At 40.8% G+C, this 21,316-nt stretch overlaps 1 protein-coding gene across 6 annotated transcripts in view; it reads right to left on the bottom strand.

Annotated features, from left to right (window-relative positions):
* Positions 1-7,706: 7,706 nt before the first annotated feature.
* Positions 7,707-21,316, bottom strand: part of klhl13 (kelch-like family member 13) — a 31,318-nt gene continuing 17,708 nt past the window's right edge. For all 6 annotated transcript variants that reach the window (XM_004076340.4, XM_020708907.3, XM_078930657.1 and 3 more), the window contains 5 exons: positions 20,177-20,309; positions 19,383-19,579; positions 18,313-19,108; positions 16,586-16,699; positions 7,707-8,761 (listed from right to left, as the gene is read on the bottom strand). In XM_004076340.4, coding sequence (XP_004076388.1) covers positions 8,274-8,761; positions 16,586-16,699; positions 18,313-19,108; positions 19,383-19,579; positions 20,177-20,309 — 1,728 coding nt within the window. In that variant the 3' untranslated portion in view covers positions 7,707-8,273. The remainder of the gene's footprint in view (positions 8,762-16,585; positions 16,700-18,312; positions 19,109-19,382; positions 19,580-20,176; positions 20,310-21,316) is intronic.

The following is a 21,316-nucleotide window of genomic DNA, read 5'->3' as shown; positions in this document are numbered from 1 at the left end:
AAAAATAATAATAATATTAAAATAAAAGAGAGAGAGGAAGAACTTTATTTTTGAACTTTTAAAGAAAAACAGACCGTAAAACAAGAATTAAACTTTAGGCTGGAGCAATCATGATGGGAAGGTGACCACATGTTTTTGTTTGGTTTCCCATATTTTCTCACAGAATTTTTAAATGTTCAGATGTACTTTTAAGATTTGGAAAAGTCAGTAGAGAAACAGATTTATAACTAAACCATATTTGATGGACTTCTGGCACACAGGCTCTTAAATCAGCAGCACATCATTGGCTGATGCTGCTCCCTGTCTGGGCATTTGGTGCTCAGGAGAGCCATTAGGAGAATTGACCCTCTAGGGTTTTTGCATTTATGGAAAAATATGTTTTTCCAGTGTTTGACCTATACTTCAAGCCCTCTGGCAGGGTGAGAGGTCAGCTGTAGCCTTTTGATGTTGGTAAGAACTAAAGTCATCAGGGAGAAAAACATGAAATATGAAGAATGCAAGTAGGAACAAGTCTCTGCTTTTTGTTTTTCCACCATTTCAGTGAAAGAAAAGCAGCCAGCAGTGCAGATGAGTGTCAGATGCATGATGGGGCTGCTGGTTGCACTCAGCAGCAGGGATGCATGGCAAACAAAGAGTTATTTCTTTCTTCTCATGTCCAGGTAGCTTGCACGTACTGCTGTGAGTCAGCTCAACACTCTGCCTTTATGTACCTGAGCCCATGTCTGCCATGCTTTGTTTAGGATTTTATCCACAAGTATTGATTTGCTAAATGCAAACGGGCGGAAGAAAAATGACTCAGAATTGGCCATGAGAAAATGTTCTGTGGCTTTGGAACATTTTGGAAGGGGAGTGGCGTATTTTTATATATAAAAAAAAAAGGTATTCGAGTAATCCAGGACTATTTCTCACAATCTTTCCTCATCAGCTTCGTTGCAGCCAGTCTTGATGAGGTTATGTTTTCCTTTCTGGCTTTCGGCTCATTAAGGTCTTGCTTTTATCGCCCTCTGTCGGTCGTGAGCGACAGAGGAGCTTTCAGCCATAAAGAGTTTGAGGGGATTATCTGGTTTTCCTGTTTCCTGATCCATTTGAGCTCTGTGGCAAAAAGCACCACCAACATGAATATGTTGACTGAAGGACAGGCCACAAAAACATTCCTCTAGAAACCTCAGTTTGATCACACAGTCCATGATTGAACTCATTTGGATTACTTTAGTATTCTTTTTTCCAATTACAAACGCATCATTCAACAGTCTTTCGATTCTGTTGAGGGAATATTATGTATTTAATGAAGTAGACTGCCTTAAGAGAAAAGGCATTGTTTATCTAGACTGTATGATGGATTAGGGCATGCTTTAGGATTTTATGACTGTTTTTTTTAAAGACGTGGGAAAATAAATATCTTGTACAAAGCAGTTTTCAAATACAAGAGTGATTTATCAGGAATTTTTATTTATTCCCATGGGGACTGTGTTTTTTGAACAGAAATGAAGCCAAGAGAAACAATTAAAGTGTATTTATTCGAAAAAATATTAATTAAAACCAGCATTTTAATGTTTTAATTTTAAGTATTTCTGTGAGTTTATAGAATGTTTTTTATGTATTTTTAATTCGGGTTAAAGCTTTGCAGGCTTTTTTTTAAGATCTTACCCAGTCTGCCTTTATCATCACTTTAAGGTCCTCAATACAAAGATCTGAAAGTTTTTTACTCCTGAGAATAACTTCTATTTTTAAGGAATGCAATTATTAAAAAAACAAAAAAGTTTTTTTCCCCTCTCGTTTTAAAAGGGAAGTTTATTGACATGTTTTAATTACGATTCCTAAATATGTATAGATCTATTCAGCTGTATTTAATGCAACATCCGTGACCAGGAATTTCTTAATATAAAATCTATAAATTCCAGTTTAAATGACTTATTGTTGGTAATAATTACATTTTCAGTTAATCTTCTCCCTTATTTTCTTAATTTGGACTTCCAGGCAGAAACTGTTTTTGAATTCATTGTTTGCATACACTAGGAAACTGAATTCTTAACTTAATCTGTGTAAAGATAATATCTACTGTTGAATTTTGCTGGGATTGAACTTTTATTGAAGCAATGTGTTTGGTCTGATTGTAATGCAATGAGTCCAAGCTAATTAGGAATAGAAAGGTATTTAAATTTGGCACTGGAATTGATTATTTCTCTAAATAAATGATTAATTATGGTGATCTTCCAGTAGGGTCCTCTAATGGCCCCTCTCGGTGCCAGGCAGGGCTTTGACCGGGTAGAAAAAATGTTCAAAGTAGGTCAGACGTCCATTAGTGGCCATTAATGCAACTACTGCACAGGGGAAGCGCACATGCTGACATCACTTCAATCTAAGCCAGCGTTCCGCTTCTTTAGCATTTTAAGGTGAAAAACAAATAAGGAGAAAAGGTGCCAATCATTAAAACCTTCCTCACCGAGGGAGGAAGAGGACGGGCTGCTTGTTCCAGGTGGCTCACAGTGGAGGAACTGTGGGTCGTGTGGTGCGATGACCCTCAGCGGTGAAACACTCCACTTAGGTGGGTGGGGGGCTTTATAAACATTTCTCTTTGCACACATCCCCGTCTCATCCTGTTTACTACTGCCTCACTCAACAAGCTTGTAAATAAAAAGAAGTGCAGGGCTGAGGTTACAGACCTGACGGATAATTAGGTTTTATGTAAATGAAGCGAAGCCTCTTAAAGGATGGGGGATTTCTAGACAAATCATAAATGAAAAACAAAACAAAAAGTAACTTTATTTTCAGCAACTACAGACTAGTTTAGAACAGTTTGTTTCCACATAAACCACTAGAGGTCATTCTTGCAAAGAACACAGTGGAGTCGAGCAGCCTCCAGCATTCATCTCATATCTGTACCAGTGGAAGTTAGCAGCTCAAACAAAGATGATCAACAGTATGGAGAAGTAAACAGCTCAGCTGTATTTAACAAGTTTGACAAGATTCTACAGGTCAATTGTTGCTTCAGTAAAAATAAAGTAAAATGAAAAAAATCATCTAAATTCTCCAGAACTGCTCCACAAGCGCACTTCATGAAGGAAAGCAGGAGAAAAATTATCACTGCTCCCCATCCACTTCTCTGGTTGAGGAGCTTGAGTAACCATGGCAACCTGGCATGACACAGGACAGAGCTGAAACTGAGCTGAGCTTGGAGAGGAAGCTTATAAATCAGTTTGGCGTCAGCGCCACTGTCACTCTCACTCAAACTGGAGCTCTCGCTTCATTCTTCACATTTCTTCTCAGAACAACAAACAAATCCACTCAGTGGTGGATCTAAAAGTGAGAGGAAAGTAAGAGAACTGCTTTTTTTATTTGTGGACATAGTTAGGCTATTAGTTAAAGCACAGTTATGATTCACTTTATTTATAGATTACATGATACTGATGAGCAAATGTAAACTGGTAACAAATGTAACTGAAAGATTGATTTGTGCTAAAAATTATTTTTAAGAAAAATTGTAGGCATTTAATTATCTTAAAATAACCTTTTTGGCATCAGAAATGACATGACCAAAGTCATTTCTGATGGCTTTTTTTAATTAAAAAAATGCATCAAAATATCTTTTACACATTCATTTCTCACGGAGAACTGAACATGAACCCCCCAAAAATGCTCCCACAGATCAATTTGTGGACACACATTTGCATTTTGTTGCTACTAATTAGTATTTTGAAGCCACAAATTGTAGAAACTTGCCTTATCCGGGAACCAATCAATAGTAGGAATTGAAGATACTAAAATACTAATTTGCCTCCACAAAATATAAATTTGAGGGAACAATTTACTATTTTTTGAATGTCATGTCCAGGGCTACAAAAAATACTTTCCTTTTAATGATTTTCTCAAAAATTCCTCAATGTTTTTATTGTCAGGTATTCCGTTCATTTCCCTGTGATCTTCCAGAGGACAAAGGGGGTCATGATAATTGATGAATGGATATTTCACTGCGCTACATTGGAATGATTCATGCTTCTCATTTTGGAGCATTTTTATCAATTTAATTTTAAATTCGCTGCAGCATTACAATTTCCTGTAATGATGAGAAAACTTAAAAAAACAATTTCAGTGCACAACCGCAGGCTTTGGAAGGTCTTTATTTAAAAAACAAAATAAAACCATGAATACATTTGTGCTCCTGGTATAAAATACCAGCATATCTTTTTCAGTTATTCAGCATTTGTCTTATTATTTTGTTTCCACTAAATAACTTTTGTTTAAAAGTAACGTTTCTCTTAAGTGGATCTTAATTCAAGTCTTCTTTAGAACTGTCATTGCAGCACTTTTCCTTTAAATGCATCATAATGTTTAATGATTAATAGCATTTCAGATCAGGTCTTTCAGGTGTGTGCTTTGACCTGCTTTCACTCCAACTCTTCCTTCACGTTATTGAATCAAAGCCGCTGGCTGCGGGTCAAAGCCAGCTGTTCTGCCGACCTGTTCTCTTAGCGAGTTTGCAGACGTTTCCAGCGAGTCCAGCTTCCGAGCGGTCAGATGAATTTCTAGAAATAAAAAACCTAACGGGGATGAAAAGCTGTATTTAACCCTATAAGGTCAAGCCGTGTTCCCAGAGCAGCTGATTCGCTCCAATCCTGCACCCCCCCACTAACATCTTCAAGTGAGGAGGCTCTTTCCTTGAGGCTAATCTGCAGTACATGGATGAATTCAAAATCAACTCTCCATAATGTGTTTTAGCAGCCTGACAGGATTTCTTCTCGGCTGGAGGCCCCTCAGTGTACAGACTGCATTGCTCTCCTCATACTTTCTTTCAATTGATATTCTTTCCTCTTCTCCCTTTCCTTGTCAGGGAGGCATTGAAGCATATCCCATCATGCATTGAATTGAAGGCAGATATACACCTTTGACAGCCTTCCTGTCTGTAAAGTCTGCCATGCACTTTGAACAGGGGAGGAAACTTTCATGAAAAAGGTGGAAGAAACTCCAGCTGCGCCCAAACAAAAAAAAAGTTCTAAAACTGAAAGTCGGCTCATCTTTATCAACATCGGTTGGAACAGTTTGACAACTTCGAACTGGGAACTAATTAATCACAAGATGCAGTCTAGCATGCGTCCTGTTTTTAGGCCAAAAGGAAGATAATTATGGATCCACAGTAGAAATCTGCACACAGAGCATGCCTAAATGAAAGATGCAACGCATTGATCTGTCACCTAAAAACTAGGACTGGTGAATAACCAGATGTTGAACAAAACAAATCCCAATTAGATCTCCCCTCTCCCACATCTGGCATGGCAGGAAAAAGCTGTGAAGCAGGAGACGAATCAGGGCAGATTATTCAGGACACAGCCATGGGGGATTGTTAGCTCACAAGGGCAGCCAGGAGCTGACCTCGTCTGAATATTCATGGCAAAAGGTGAGAAGAGATGCAGGGATTTTTTTTTTCCTTTCTATTTAGTCAGATAACATAAACCTGTCTGTGTTTCCGCACTAAAATAACTGTATCTAGTGTAAAAACATCAGGATGTGTTGGCCGTCTGCCAGACAGGAAGGATCAATATCTGTGGAGCTGGAGGACAGCAGTGATGCTGCGCAGACCGTTTCATCATGATGGAGAGTGCACGTTGGAACTTTAGTTACAGTTCCAGCCTCCAGCTCCTCACTGCTGACAGAGACGCTTGCTGACTGACAATGGCGTCAGTGTTCTGCGTGTGTAAACATATCCAGCAGCCTGAAGAAACTGGGTCACTTCCTGGATGCGATGAGCTGAGAGGAGTTGTCGTCTGGAGACCCACCTCGACGCTAAAACGTGTCAGCAGTCGGGCCGTAATCCACCCTCCTATCTGCAACACCAATCGCGGCAATATAAGGAACTCAGGTTGTGAAGCTGGAAGGGGGGGTAAAGGTGAGGGGCGGGGCTTGAATTTCTTTTTGCTCCAGTTCTCCGTGCCTTTAGGGGTCTGGGGTGCTACTGTTCATGAATATCTAAAGGTTGCACACTTTTGACACCGACCCTTCACAATAATCAAGATGGAATCCTGGCACATAAAGCATAAGGCAAGAGTTGAACCTTTGCTCTGAAACCTTATGTGAAATCTTACCCCCCCCCCCCCCCCCCCCCCCCAAAAAAAAAGGAAAATCTGGCTTTTTTTTATTCACAAGATCCAAAATAGGTTAGACTCTCCATGAAAGCTGATTAAACCCTTTTATTTCAATATGTTTTTCTCAACAAAGTAGATAATGGAGTATGACTACAGCCCAGCAGGTGAAGCAGCTCAATCCAAGCAGATTCAGGAGACATTAGGTCACTGCAGCTTAACAAGGTTCTCTGAGACACACACAAAAAAAAAGAAATGAACTCAACTACTTTATTATTCACTTGAATTGTGCCAAAGCAGATGGTATAATCATCTTGTTTTGTCCCCATTCTGGTCCGTCCACATGCAGAAAATCTTTGTTTTCCTCGTCTGAGTGGCAGAAAAAAAAATATACGGCTGGATAGCTCCAATATTGCTCGCCAGAGAGTGTAAACAAAGGGATGATGGGAAGTCAGGGCAGGCTTACTCCACCCCAACAATCTCCCCCATAACTCAGAGGTGAATTTCTAATAAACTACTAGAAAATGACACAGGGTTTTGGATTTAGCCTAAAAACTGCATCATCATGATTACGGTCCTCTAAATCAAAAGATGATCGGACACAAAAACCAAAGAAAAAAACTAAAATGTCTCTTTTAATCAGAATATTTCCTAATCCTGTCAAAAAGGTAAACTCTTCAAAAGCTAGTCAACAAATTAAGCTGAATTACCCCCCCCCCCCCCCAATCTTTTGTGGCAATCATAGAATTTGGTGACTAGAGACGAAAACTTTCTTTGAAAGATGAATAGCAATGGGGGTGGGGTGGGGGTGGGGGGTGTCGAGACAAGACAAGTCTAATAAAAAAAACGAACAATACTGATAAAAATAAAAAAGCATTATGCAAACTAGTCTTCAGGAACACAGAAACCAGCGTTTGAAGTCTAAAAATCAAACCCTGCTGCAACAGCTCATTAACCGGCTACAATAGGAATATAATGAGGATTTACATCTTCAGCCTGATCTCACCTGATGGTTACAAACCTTTCATGTCTGGTTACTGAGAAGGAGAGACGCCTCTGACGCCATATGCTGCATGTAAAGGCTTTCATCATCGCCGGTGGGCAGACTGTGGGCGATGTCGCCGTCTGCCAAGAGGACGGGAGGAAAGGCGACTGCGGCGGACGGACCTGCAGCAAGCCGGCGTCAACGCAGAGAAGTTCCTTGTGCCGCCGGTTCCCCGCGGCTGGCATCAGCACTCAGAACTGAGCTTTGACCAAAGACATAGATTTTGTTTTAAATAAATGGTTAATGTTGGTGCTTATTGAACGCTGCATTGTTTGTAACAGTTAAACAAACTTGCTTACACGGATTGATTTAGACTCACCTCCACAGCTCATTCATTACAGAGATGCTTCACAAACACAGGTCAAGGAAGCAGACCTCAGTCTCACTGCTGATTAATGAGCACGCATCGGGAACTTTGGTCAGGAGCGTTCGCTGGGATCAACGGCGGCTGGAATCCAATTATCTGGAAGACGGTTTGGCAAAACCAAACCAAGCTGGTGCAAACGTGGGAAGCTGCAGGAAAACTTGTCACAAATTCAACAGATGCAGACTTCAAGCTTCATTGATTCTCTCACTCAATGATGACATTTTGAATTAATTTCAAAACCATGTTTATTAAATTTAGAAAACATTTTGTTAACAGCTTCATAGCAACGCTGAAACTGTGAGAGACGCAGACGGGGCCTGGGCCAACCCCTGAGTTAAAAACCATCCATTTCAGAGCTCATCCGTTCTCCTGGCTGCTCTCTTAGATCACCTGCATTAACCTGGCATAGACTAGAAGTAGGTCAGACGGTAGTCAGCGTCTCAAGGTAGATCACCGAGGAAACGAGACATAAGAAAACCTCAAAGACATCAGGTAGAAAAGTTGATTTGCAAAGTTTCAAGTCAAGGTATATTCTGTCAAAAGGGAGCAACAGTAAAGTGTAATTAGGTTGCCAAACCGCGTTATGATGTCGGTTTATTCAGTCAGGAAGGAGTTTCTGCACAGCTGCAATGGACGTGGACCTCAGGATTCTCGTGGATGCAGTACAGGTACAGGTCTCCAAAGAGCAAGTGCAAACGACGTCCCATCAGGTGTGTTGGTAGAGCAGGTTCTAGGGAGGGGTATAGGCAAAACAGGAGGACCCTCGCCCCCCCCACTTCTTTACTCATCAAGGTGCAGAGAGGGGGGATTCTCTAGAGGGCGAGCCCGACATGTCCTCAGGGGGGAAAACTGTCAGCGTGCAGGCCCGAATCCCACCGAGCGACTCGGGCAAGTCAAACACTTTTTGCCATTCGTCTTTCTCCGGGTCGTATTTCTGAACTATTTCTACCATGCAGCGATTATTCCACGAGTAGCCGCCCACCACGTAGATCTTGTTTTCGAACACGGCCACTCCCACGTCGCTCTGCCCTCGCAGCATGGCGGCGATGGGCGTCCACAAGTCCAGCGCCGGCGAGTAGTACTCGCAGCTGAGCACGTCGTCGTAGTCGCTGGTGCCGCGGAAATGATTGCCCCCGATCACGTAAAGCCGGTCGCCCACCGTGCACATGCAGTGCAGGCCCCGCACCGTCGTCATGGGGGCTTTCTGAGTCCATTTGTCCGCATCTGGGTCAAAGCACATAAGCTCCTTCTGAAAGGTGTCATGAGTGATTCCTCCTGCAGAGATGGGGTGGGACAGGAAAATGTATTAATAAAACCCCAAAACACTTCACGTCAATCACATCAGTCATTTCCTTTTAAGTAGGGCAGCATGGCAGCAGCCATAACCCTGGAATAATCTGACAAGAGGAAAAATACGAGGGTTTCATACATTAACGACTAATCTTTTCCTGATCCTCGTTTCAAACCACATCAAACATGAGAACACAGATTAAAACACTAATTAAAGAAACCAGAGTCGCATCATTAGTTGTTTGGACTCCCCCCTGTGGTGTGATATTGTGTTGATTCTGCGCCGTCAGTACAAAGCGGAACACAATTACAAAGCCCCCGTTAACATATGCACAAACAGACTGTAGACACCGGGACACAAAAGCTGGGCAAAAACTGGGAGGAAAGAGGGGGGGAAAACAGGACATGTCTACAGGGAAAGCTTAAAATAAAGAGGAACACAATCCCAGCATGCAATTGGACGGCAGCCAGCCCCCCCACCCCAGGCAAAGTGACTGGGAGCAAATGTAGTGAAGATTTGCAGCGCATGCCTATTTACAGGCAGGATCCCTCCATTGCTGCTGCCCCTAGATTTGGGTGCATGTTCATTGTTGGAGCCTGCCATCTGTACCGTCACATCTGTACCGTCACATCTGTCCTGGAGCTGATCAAACTCAGAGACGGCCTGATTATAAACCAGTTCAGAGCAAGTCCTAAAACTAGAGTTAAAAAAGCAAAACGGCTTTGTAATGCCTCCCAGGAGGCCCCACTGATACACTGACTCGGCTCAAGGGCTTTAACCCGCCTCTGAAATAAAGATGTCTGATCAGCATCCCAGTAATACAACACGCAATCAGAGCGAGAATTGGAAAAAAAAAAAAAAAAGGATCATGTGATGCATCCGGTGACATCACGGCAAGATAAATTTTTGGTTTTATTTGATTCCACACGCTAATGTGTAATGAGCTGCAGTTGGCCTGTACGACCGGAGACCCGGTTAAATTAGTGTTGGCCCACATGGGACCTGAAAAGATGAAAAACCGACACTCGGGTTAGAGGTAAACAGGAGCTCAGCAGTTTCTAACAAATGCCCCATAATTAAGAGTTGATATTCTGTGAACACGTCGTCCCATTAAGGATCAGCAGTCGTGCCTGATGTTACGACCACAGAGTATTGATCCCTTATACTAGGGGAGCATACAGGCCATCATGAACATCACAGCAGTTCAGTATAAATGATGAATTCACACCTTTTAGAGCGCGAAAGAAAAAAATAAACTTTCCTGCAGACCGTTTTCACATAAACACCAAAGGATGTCTGGAGGATTTGGTCTCTCTGGTGCAAACTCACACATGCATAAACGCAGCAGCGATTCTATGTGCAAAAATTGTTATCTTTATGCAGGAATTGGCAAGAAAGCTTCCTCCCTCATGTTTTTTTTTTTTGGTTAAATAAAGTGGCAAAATCCACAGAGCAGTTTTTTGAAACGTGGAGAAAACCCCACGAAGAAGCAAACAAGCCTAAATATGAAGCGTCTGGATCTCAATCACCTCATCTAATAAAGGATGTTAGGGTTACAGAGCACAAACTAAAACCTGACACTCAAATATCTTCTAGAAGAGTTCAACTCTGTCCTAAGGGGTTAAGGTGTGATGACGCTACTTTGATGTCATTTATCCATAAACTAAAAGGCTTTTTAAAAGCGCTCTTTCCATTAGGTACAGCTGCTGTTATCCTTCACAAAGATGTTTGAGGGCACTATTCAGAAAAAATAAAGCTCCGATCCAACAACTTGACCAAAATACACCATCAGCAGTTGGACTGGTGTTCTCTTTGTCGGTCCCCATATTAAACGTATATACGACTTTCTCAACTTACAACGGAAATTTTCCTATTGAAATGTGGAAGACAGATATCCAGATCACTTGAACCCAATTCAAATCAAGAAACACACCCATAGCGTCATGGAGGCTGCTTAAATTGGTCCCAGTTGCCTCTTAGTTAGAGGTAGAAAAGATCTTGAACTGGCATAAGTCTATCAAAAATTCGACTGTTCCCTGGGAGGAAACGTAATAGTTTGTGTAACCAAAGGGTGGCTCCGAGAGCCGTGTGTGTCTGCATGTTTTCCAGAGATCCGGGACCGACTAACGGCTGATAACCTGGAACAGGTGTGTCCAGCCAATTAGAACATTCCAGAGCAGGGAAACAAGCAGAGATTGGAGTCGTTCAATCACTACAGAGAATTATGGATCAGTGTTCTGTGTACAAGTGGAATGGAAGCATTAGGGGATATTACCAACACTCTGTGCAGGGGGTTCATAACGTTATACCTTTCTTTCTAAAATTCTTCTAGACTTTCTATACTTTTCTTTGTCTAAAACCTTATTCTTTAACATTTTGCAGCAAAGATTTAAGAATTTTAAGTTTGGTCTTTGGTCAAAGGTCTATGTCCACATTTTTAAAAGCCTCATTTCCTGTGAATGAACTTTTAACGGCTTGACAAAACATTCAGTCGTCTGTCCTAAAGCAGAGAAATGTCCTTGAGAAGTCCAGGCAGAGTAAGAGCTCAAACCCAATCCAGCAAACATGAAGAGACCTGGAAACGGCTGCCAAGCGACAGCTCTCACCTCAACTGCTAGAGCTCAAGCGGATCAGCACGGAGGAGCGGGTCCACCCTTCCGGCCCAGGTGTGCGAGGCTTGTCATGTCACGTCTCGCCAAAAGGACAGGAGGCTGCAACAGCTGCCAAAGGTAATTCAGCCAGCAAAGCTCGCAAAAAAAAAATCCTATTTCGTGGGTTCAGGGTGAAAGCAATCTAATCCTGATGGACAAATTAGAGTGAAGGGCTCAAAAGTTTCCTAAAAAGCTTTAAATAAAGTTCAGACTGCGGGTCTTTATCTCTGTGGCACTGCGCTGGTTTAGCGCTCGTGTCTGATCTCTGACACAACACTTCAGCTGTGATGGTCTGCTAGCTGAGTACATTTGTCAGGTTCATCCAGCTGACAGAATACCTTCAGGCAGCAAAGCCGTGCAGCCGCAGAAAGTGACCTAATGTGCTGTGACAGAGGCGCTCTCCAGCATGGGTCACCTTGCACAGCGAGACTGTAACCCCTGGGACTCGCAGTGCTCCAATGAACCCCTTGCAGCAACAAAGCTCCTCTGATGAGAAGTGACCGCCTACCTGCATAATAATCTTTAAACTCTTCTCTGAGCTCTGACATTTCGATCACTGACGGCCGCATGCATTAATCTAAAGCGGTAACAGATCGTTTATCTACAGACTGTGCATTTTTAGACTGCACATGTGCAGCGTAAAAAAAAAAATAAAAAAAAATTAAACGTACCAAGCTTTTGACCTGGATCACCGACGCGTAATAAGCCATCCTCAGCAGAAATGCAAATATAAAAAGAGAGCAGTAAAACCAAGAACTGCACACCTCAGCCTGAAGATAAAATAACAGCTGGCAGATTAACTCGGCTCGTGACTATAGTCAACTTCTTCAATTCTGCCATTTCTTGAAGCTTTTCTTTTCGTAATTAACTGCATCTATGCAGTTTTTTCTCATCACAAGCAATAATAATTTACAGAATTTCGTCATATATCAGGGTTAAGTACTTGAAGTGGAAACCCAGTGAACACATTGGTTCAAAGGACAATATGAAAATAAACCCAAACAGCAAAAAGCTTAAGCATGAGTTGAAATAAAAAGCCCTTTTCTTATACGTTTATAAAATCCAGATGTAAACAAACCAGGGTGTAATCTGCTTTACAGCAATAATGGAGAGAAGCCACAGCAGGCTGATTTTAGGGAAAAAAAACCTTGTGTCTCAGATTAAAAATGATTATCAAACAGCTTATTTCAACTTTTCCCCTTTTACAATTAAAATGTAACAGATTAGTCAAGAACACAAATATATAAATGTTATCAACTGTATAGGTAATCATGCAATTAATAAATAAAAGGGAAGTTTAAACAACATTTTTTTGAAACTATGTTTTGGGATGTGCTTCAATTAGTAGAGTCACTTGGACTATGGTGCATCTTGGCTCCTCTGGAAAAAGGCTGACAACTAAAGCTTTTTATTTTATACTGGGACGAAGAATTAAGGCTCATATCTGAAAGCGCAGAAATGTTGTGAGGTTAAAGTAAGTGATCACATTTTTAAGGTAGCCTTGAGCCTGAACTATGAAGATTTAGGTAAATAAAGTTTTTAAATGTCTGTATTTGTTCTTTTTCAAAGAATTGCACTTCAGTAGTTCAGACAGGATATGAAGGCGTCACTTTGTGTCACTTTGACAGAATTTTCAAGCTTTGAAAACGGGCAGCTTCAATACTTGCATAAAAAATTAAATCTCGGTTGTTTTAAAACAAGGATTGGTCCAAGAACAGAACATTATAGACATCTTAAACTTATTCAACACACTGTTAGAGCAAAGAAACAAACTTTCTGGTTTAATCAAAATAATTCAACTTTTCTTAACCATAGTTAATTTCATAAAATGCATTTAATGAAAACAAAACTTAGAAAATAAGTGTCTGATTTTACAGTTTTAGGGTGTATTCAGACTGGACCCATTTGGTCTGCTTTAAGTGAACCAGAGTTTGTTTCCCTGATAACCCGGAACAAATATTCAGTCTGAATACACCCAAATAAACTCTAATCAGGGACCAGGAACCGCTCTCGGTCTTATCTTTGGAGGTGGTCTCGATTCGTTTCCAATCGGACTGAGCCTTGGTTCGCTTTAAGATTGTTCAGTTTGAATACAGTCCATCCTTGGAGCGGAACAACTGAACCTAAACAGCCACCGCAGCCGACGGAAACCGAGTAGGAATGAAGCAACATTTGAGCTGCAGACAAATATTAAGTTATCAAACAGAAAAAAATGGTTCCAATTTTTTAGAATGTTTATTTTAACACCTCTGAAAAAGCTTCTTGCATGCTTTTCTGTGTCTCGTTACGCAGCACGCGCCCGTGGCGTCACCCCAACAGGTACCTTGTAGTTCCTTCTCTTCTAAATAATGTCATAAAACCTCAACAATGAGACACAGCAACTCATTGACATGTGATCTGATAATTGTAGGGTCATTTAAACAAATTTTAACGTGACACACTGCTTCTCACACCGTTTCCCCGACAATCTATGTGTCCTAAACATTTCCCCGTTGTCCCCTCATCCCTGCAGTTGCTAGCATCCTGTGAGTTAAAGCAAACACAGCACGTCTCCTTTCCAGTAACCGCTTGCAGCATGCCTTCACCGTACCAAAGTAACAAGAAAAGTTTGTTCCTGACGTTCAAAACTGGTAATTGATATATAGAGTTTTAATAAGTGAACTGTCCTGATAAGATCTGTAAAGCGCAGCACAGTTCCTGGCTAATGACTGAAGAGATTTTTGGTCACGTGGTTTAGTTCACAAGCTTTGGTCGGTAACAGAATGGGCCGCTTGATGCCAGTCTGAGTACAGACCAAACAAGCAGGGGCGCAACTACCTCATTTCATAGGGGTATGCGGCCACCTCTGTACCTCTCTGTTCTTCTCCCTCTTAATCATCAGCTAAACATCTCTCCTCATTCTTCTGTTGGCACTGACTTGTCATGTATGTCTGCACTTATTTCCCCAAAATAAGTGAACAGGTGGTCAGCAGAAGTTTAAACTAGAATGAGCATCTAGGTTTTTGTGAATTAATAGTTTAATTATTCCTACCTGAAGTCATCTCTGCTCTCTTTGTCATCAGAAATCATGTGGCCAAGCAACAATTATTTCATGTTTTAAATAAATTAAACATCTTGCTAATGCATGTTTTTTAGTAAGAATACTATTTGAAATGACATACTTGGTACTAACTGGCTTTGCCCTCGACCATAAGACCAACCTGGTTCTTTCCTCCATCTGTTCTGATTCTTTTTCTCTTTTCTCATCTTTCTCTTATCCTCATAGCTATATCATATAAACATTGTTAGGAAGATTTTCAAAGCATACAGTGACTAAACTATAAGTAAAATTAGAGAAATTTTTAATTTTAAACTATATTTTTGTTGGATAAGTTAGTTGTGTACTAGAATAGAATATTTTTTATTGTTGGTAAACATCTCCAAATGTTCAACTAAAATCCAAAATGTCGTTCAGTCGAAGTGATATTTAAAGCAAAAGGCTGTAAACTAAATAGTCACTCATAAAAAATAATTATCCAAACTTTTAACAATAAAAAAAAAACAACAAAAAAAACACCAACTTACCCACCATCACACATACCGGTACTTCTCTCTACTCCTGCCCATAGGAACAGCTTTATCATCATTTAGTGCCGTTTCAGTCTTAGGATAAAAACCTTTTCAGTGTTTTGTACATCTAGTTAAAGAAATTCTTTAAATTAAATTATTATTAAATTCTATAAATAATTTTCACAACTTCGGTTTGGCGCCCCCTTTGGCCGGGGCCCCTATCCGACGCATATGCCGCATGTCCACTTTTTGCGCCACTGAACACAAGGTTCGGTACTCGATACGGAATAAAGGATTTTTTCAGTCTGAATACACCTTTAGATAAGTGTCTGATTGGACCCAAATGATCCGAATTTGAGCTTGATATGAAGATGTTGCTACACATTGATGTAGTCAAAAGTCAAAAGCAGAACATTACTAGTCTCTGGGAGGTTGTTCAATACTTCCTGGTTTCAGGTCAGCTTGCTAAGATTCAGTACAATAAGGATAGCATTGATGATTCAGTACAAGATCTCAAAAACAAACCACCCTTTAGAAACCCAGAATGATGCATTAAATCAAGTACATTAACGTAGAACGGTGAATTCTAGTTCAATAAAGCCTTTCAAGCGTTTTCTAAAGACAAAAATCTTGCATGCGCATACAGGCATCATTCATACAGACAGGATGGGTTTTGAACGTTTACAGTGTGTGAAATGACCCAACAGAAAGGGGTCACAGTGATAAATCTGTAAACACAAAAGGGAAAGCTCGGTCACAATGATAGTCACACATTCAATGTGGGGCGGTTTATTCTGAGCTTCATCAGTTCAGCTCAGATCACACCTGAATGCTGATGAAAGCAAGACCCTCTGATCAGTCCCGCCCTCTTGCAAAACTCTGCTCTGTTCTATTGAGTTCTGAAAATTGCAGCACGGTACAATAAACTGCTATTGTAGTTTCCTTCCTCTGATGGAGACTTACAAGCTTCAGCTTTAGCCCATGCTTTTCCAACACCTCTGTTTATTGCTGGTGTGTTGCAGAAGGATTATTGCACCCATGGCCAGGAGGGATTACCAGTGTACGTTCTGTGTTACACCTCCTACACAGGCTTCTGTCCTCTACTTTGCACCATCCTTCCAAATTCCTCTCTGCCACCAATCTTCCCTTCTTTTGTAGCATCGCTCTGGATTAGTCACACTGAGAAACTAGGGCTCATCTCCATACTGCAGTATTATTTTGTCAATAGCAGGAAGTGGAGGGGGGGGGAAGCTGATGCTTCCTTTAAAGAACAAGAACAAACTGCCCAAAGGTCCACCCATTCTTCATATCTAGATGGTGCTTGAAGCACAAAATCCTTACAGCATTTAAACGTATGCAAAGCACAAATTAAACCACAACGCGTAGAGAAATTTTGCTCATGTCTGCAAGTAATACAACAATATTTTTTTAAGATACAGAGAGCTATACAAATTTAGCAAACCACATTCTTATCGGAATGTTCTGGATCTGTCTTATCCACGATGGAATTAAATACAGCAATGTCTGTATTCTGATTTGAATTATTTTCTACTTTGCTATAATAGTTAAAAAAAAACAGTGAAGTTTTAATTTAATGCAGCAGCTTACCTGATATATACATATAGCCTCCATAGACCGTTCCAGCATGTCCATAATGTGGCTCATTCATTTTGGCAACGTACGTCCATTCATTCGTCCTTGGGTTGTAGCACTCCACAGTAGCTTAAAGCCGGGGTTAAAAAAAATTTAAGGGGGGAAAAATGGGGGAAGAAAATAATATATTAGCAGAAAGTAGGTCAAGACAACTAAAGAGGACAAATAGCAGCAAATGACGCATGGGGGGGTGGGGGGGGGCTCAGTGTGGGAGCTCAAACACAGATTTAAATATCAGAATGCACCAACTGCAGGAAATAATAAGTACTAAAATATAAACACAAATCTAGGTGTCTGAAGACTTTTTGCAAAAGGAGTAAAAATCCAACACAACACATATGAGAAGTGACAGTATCCAATCACTGACAGCCATGAGACCCCATTGGCTTATGCACAACTCATCTCACTTACCTGCTAAAACATGAAAAATATAGACAGAATTTGCTGATTTAGGTGTCAAATAGGGTCACATTTGTACTTTTTGGGGCAAAATGCAATTTATCCTGAGTTCGTTTGTCAGCCTCTTAAATATTAGGGTTAAATGCACGTCGTTTTTTTTTTTATGTCACGAGATGTCAATGCTTATGCTGCCAAAGCTAAAACTAATATGATTAAAAGTTCCTCAAAAACAGTAGGAGCCAAGCGTTGGAGAATGCCACGAAAGTGCAGTTGAATGAAAGAGTAAACAAAAATTATTAAATAGAAATGTAAATGTATTCAATTTCTCTGGAAGCACACCATTTAGCTGGCCCTTTACACAATTAATGTTTAAAGGAAATTAATTAAAGTTTTAAAATACTTATTTTAAATTCCCTTCAAAAGATTATTTAATGACTTAAAAAAAAGTAAAGTAAAACCTGACAAAAAAAAGTAGCAACAAATTAAGTATAGTGCTTTCTCCTGCAGACTGAAAGCCCTACAAATATCCATGCCAACACTCTGAGCATTTCCTTTTACATCTGGACACTTGAAAGCAAAAGCATAACCACACCCATGAAACCCCTCCAAAGTAAACAAACACCAAGCCCATCTAAAAAGCACAGGACTGAATAACACGTGGTGAAGAGGAACGTGAAGCTGAGAGGCAGCCGTGTAGACGGTCGGTGAACTGGGGCTTTGTTCTTTGGTCTAATAATAACCCAGAAGAGAACGGCTCCTCCGACTGTCTGTGGAAGTTATATGGCCGAGTTTAAGTACTGGGTGGCACCTCTTTGTGGTCTGCAGTTATGGGTGCAGGGATTCCAGATTGGTTAGTCAGGATCAACAGTAAAGCTATAAGTATCTCAGAAATAAAAGCATCTGTTGACAAAAGCCGTAAACAGAGGGATGTTAATCCAGACAAATATGGTTTCAGTTATTTAGAAGAAATGGATTATGAACTAGTCATTGGATGAACTAGAAATGGATCTACATATCTGTATGCCTCTTTTGATTGTCCTAATGACGCAGATATGAACCGGCACCAACAGCTTTATCTCCCATAGCTCTGTATCCAGCCACAACCCTGTCATTACCTCAGAATGTGTTCAAATGTTTGTGTTGCATTGCATTACAGAGAGTATTTTTTGCATGTACTGGAGCTTCATTTGTTCAGTCTTCTGAAAGTGTGTAGCTTGATATTAAAAGGGTAAAAATAGACTGTTGTATTTCCAAAAGAACAAAAAGTGAGGACGTGACCTTACCAAGTTCACCGGCAGCGTTCCTTCCACCCACAGCGTACAGATGTCCCTTGAGGGCGCTGAGGTGGAAGAAGGTGCGTTTCTCATTAAGGCATGCCACCTGCATCCACTTGTTGTAGCGAGGGTCGTACCGGAACACCGTGTCCACTGCCGTTTTTCCTTTGGTGTCATAGTTGCTTTGGCCGCCCACAACGTATAGGAAATTGCCGATGACTGCGATGCCGTGTTGGTAACGAGGGGCGTCCATAGGTGCCAGCGCCTTCCACTCATGAGCCTTTTCATCAAAGAGGCGCAACTCCTTACTCACAACCAGCTGCTGCCGCAGAACGCCGCCCAACGTGACCAGGTGGGCGCTATCGGAGCGAATGGCTGTCCGTTCTGACTGCATGACCGGCTGCATGTAGGGCATCATTTGGTAATTGCTAGCTTCCAGTAAAAGGTTCACACAGGTGTTGTCTGTGCGCATGAAGTCCACCGTCTGCACATGATTGATGAGCTCCTGTGGGTTCATGAGGGGAAAGCGAATATTCTTCATGAGCTTTGAAGCGTAGTCCATTCGACCTTCTTCGTAGCGCAGCCAGCGACATGCGGCCTTGAACAGGTCCAATTCAGTGCAGTGCTTTAAACTATTACTGGACAGAACAAAAGCCAGCCGCTCAAACGGGAGCTTTACAAACTCTCCTGTGCCCAGCAAAGAGGGGAAGTTCTTCAGGATGAAGTTATTCACATATTTGTCCACCTCTGTCAGATTATAAGTGTTTGCAATGCGCCCCACTTCTACACAGTTATCCAGAGACACCTTAAAAAAAAAAGATGGAAGGAAAAGAACTGAATTAAACTTGTGCAGAAATATATTTGTGTAAGATAAGAAACCAGAGGAATGCCTCATTCAAAAATGTGAACATTAAAAATGAAATGCAGTTCAAATCATTTGTTGTGTTGCAAGATAACCATAAAAATGTCTGTTAGATTTTGCCTTCTTCTAAAATCTCTTGCTAAATTTAGGATTGGACAATGGGAAAGATGTTTTTTTTAATGTTGGAAAGTTGTGGTTTGTGCGCCTGGCTTCTCACCCCAGAAATGAGAAAAACCTTGCAGAAGTCCAGCACAGGAAGGATTTGTAAAAAACTGGCTGCTTCAAGTGTGTCCTGAAGATTCTCCATATTGAGAGACAGCTTTGCTGTGTAGATAAAGTCTATGATCTTCTTTAGGCCTATTCTGTTTACTCCATGAAGCTTGATGCACATTAAATCCTGTTCCTTCATTCCACCTGAATCAGGACAAAGAGATGAAAGAAAAAAAAGACAGCTATGGTCAAAAACAGTGAGCAAAAAGGGAACATCCACATATTGCGCCAACATACCGGTACACTATTTAAAAAACTAATACTTGAAATGATGAGGTTTTAGGATAGGCTGATGTTATTTGGACAGAATGACATGCAGCCAAACACCAAAACTGATGGAAATTAATGTTGGCGACACGTAATATGTGCGACCAAAATGCACATTGCTCTGTTGCCTACACATATTTTAACCCTAAATGTAACACTAATAAACTACAAGACTTCAAGAAAAATGACTTAAATTCAGGTCTCAAGCAAGAACAACCATTTAAATAATTAAACTTACTTTTGTGACTTTTCTATGTTGCACCATTTTACAAAAACACACATGATGGGCAAAATTAATTCAAAGGAAAGTTGAGTTTACAGTCACAGGACTAGTGTAGAAGAAACACATGAAAACAGAGCAGCAGTAATAACATTTAAAGTTTCCCACAGCTTCTGCAGGGAATACAGTGAATGTGCATAACTTATCTTCCTTCCCAGACTATTACCCTGATGAGCCTAGAAAGACTGACTAACCTGTGAACATGGCTTTGAAGTAGTCTGAGGAGGAGGCCATCATAGCGCGATGAACAGGAAAAGCTTCATCACCATCTCCTGCCACCAGTGTGACATCACAGAGCAAACCTTCTATCCTAAGCTGGTCAAATCCCTAATAGAAGACAGGGAAGAAAGAGTTGATTTTTTTGTAAAAAGGAAATTTAAAAAAGATCATTTCAATCCATGAAGTACACTTCAGTTCAAACAACTTCATCTCCTCAGGGCAAATGCTGCTTTTTACACCTAATGAAACTAGAGATATGACAGCTAGCACAAACGCCCAGGATGCAAAAAGTCAAGCTGACACTGTAGCAACAACTAAAACAGTAATGATCACTGAGAAAAGTCTGCCTGCAAACACATAACCCCATGCAGAACAGCAGATTCTACCCTCTGTGTGTTGGCTCAGATAGGCTAGAGAGCAGTAGTTATCATTCTTTTACTGTGCTGTGACAACAAAGGATTAATGAGCGGCCAAAGGAGCTGGTGACCAAGGATAACTAGCACTGCAGGACTGAGTCCAATGCCAGAAACGGCTGTCAAATCAGCAACACAAATTGTAGATGCTTCAGGTTATCAGATACGATTTGACTCTTAATTACCTGAGTGAACTTAACATTGAGGTTTGATAATCTAGTACATCGATGTAGTAGCATTACAAACAAAGGACAAACCTTTTCTTTCTGATCTGAGGCATGTTTGAGAGCAGAAATAACAGGAGCCAGGTCAGCTCCACCATGATCCTGGGTGACTTGATACACATCAAGGGAGTACCAGTTCAATAGATAGTAAAGAGGTTCAACTTTAGATTAGAAATTGTTGGTACCTTTGTGGATAGATTCTAAATCCATGCCAATTGATTTTGGCTGACATTAGGGGCTTAAGATTTTTTTTTGTACCACTTATTGACCAATTAAAAAAAATGTTTTGCAATACTGGCCAATCAAGGGAGTACAACCGATGGAGCTGAAAAACTGACTTCAAACCAGCACAATGTGACCGCACAACCTTTCCTTTTATGGTCATCATGTCAATGATTTCCTAGGATTAGAGCTGATGAAATGCCACTGAGGGATTAGCCTCAGAGTCGGTTACTATGCATCTGTGTATGTGGATTCA

This window comes from Oryzias latipes, chromosome 14 (assembly GCF_053564925.1).
Source record: "Oryzias latipes strain Hd-rR chromosome 14, Olatipes_Hd-rR_3.1".
NCBI classification, from domain to species: Eukaryota; Metazoa; Chordata; class Actinopteri; order Beloniformes; family Adrianichthyidae; genus Oryzias; species Oryzias latipes.
Note: the sequence above shows the minus strand (reverse complement) of the source record. Positions and strands in the feature narration are given on the sequence as shown.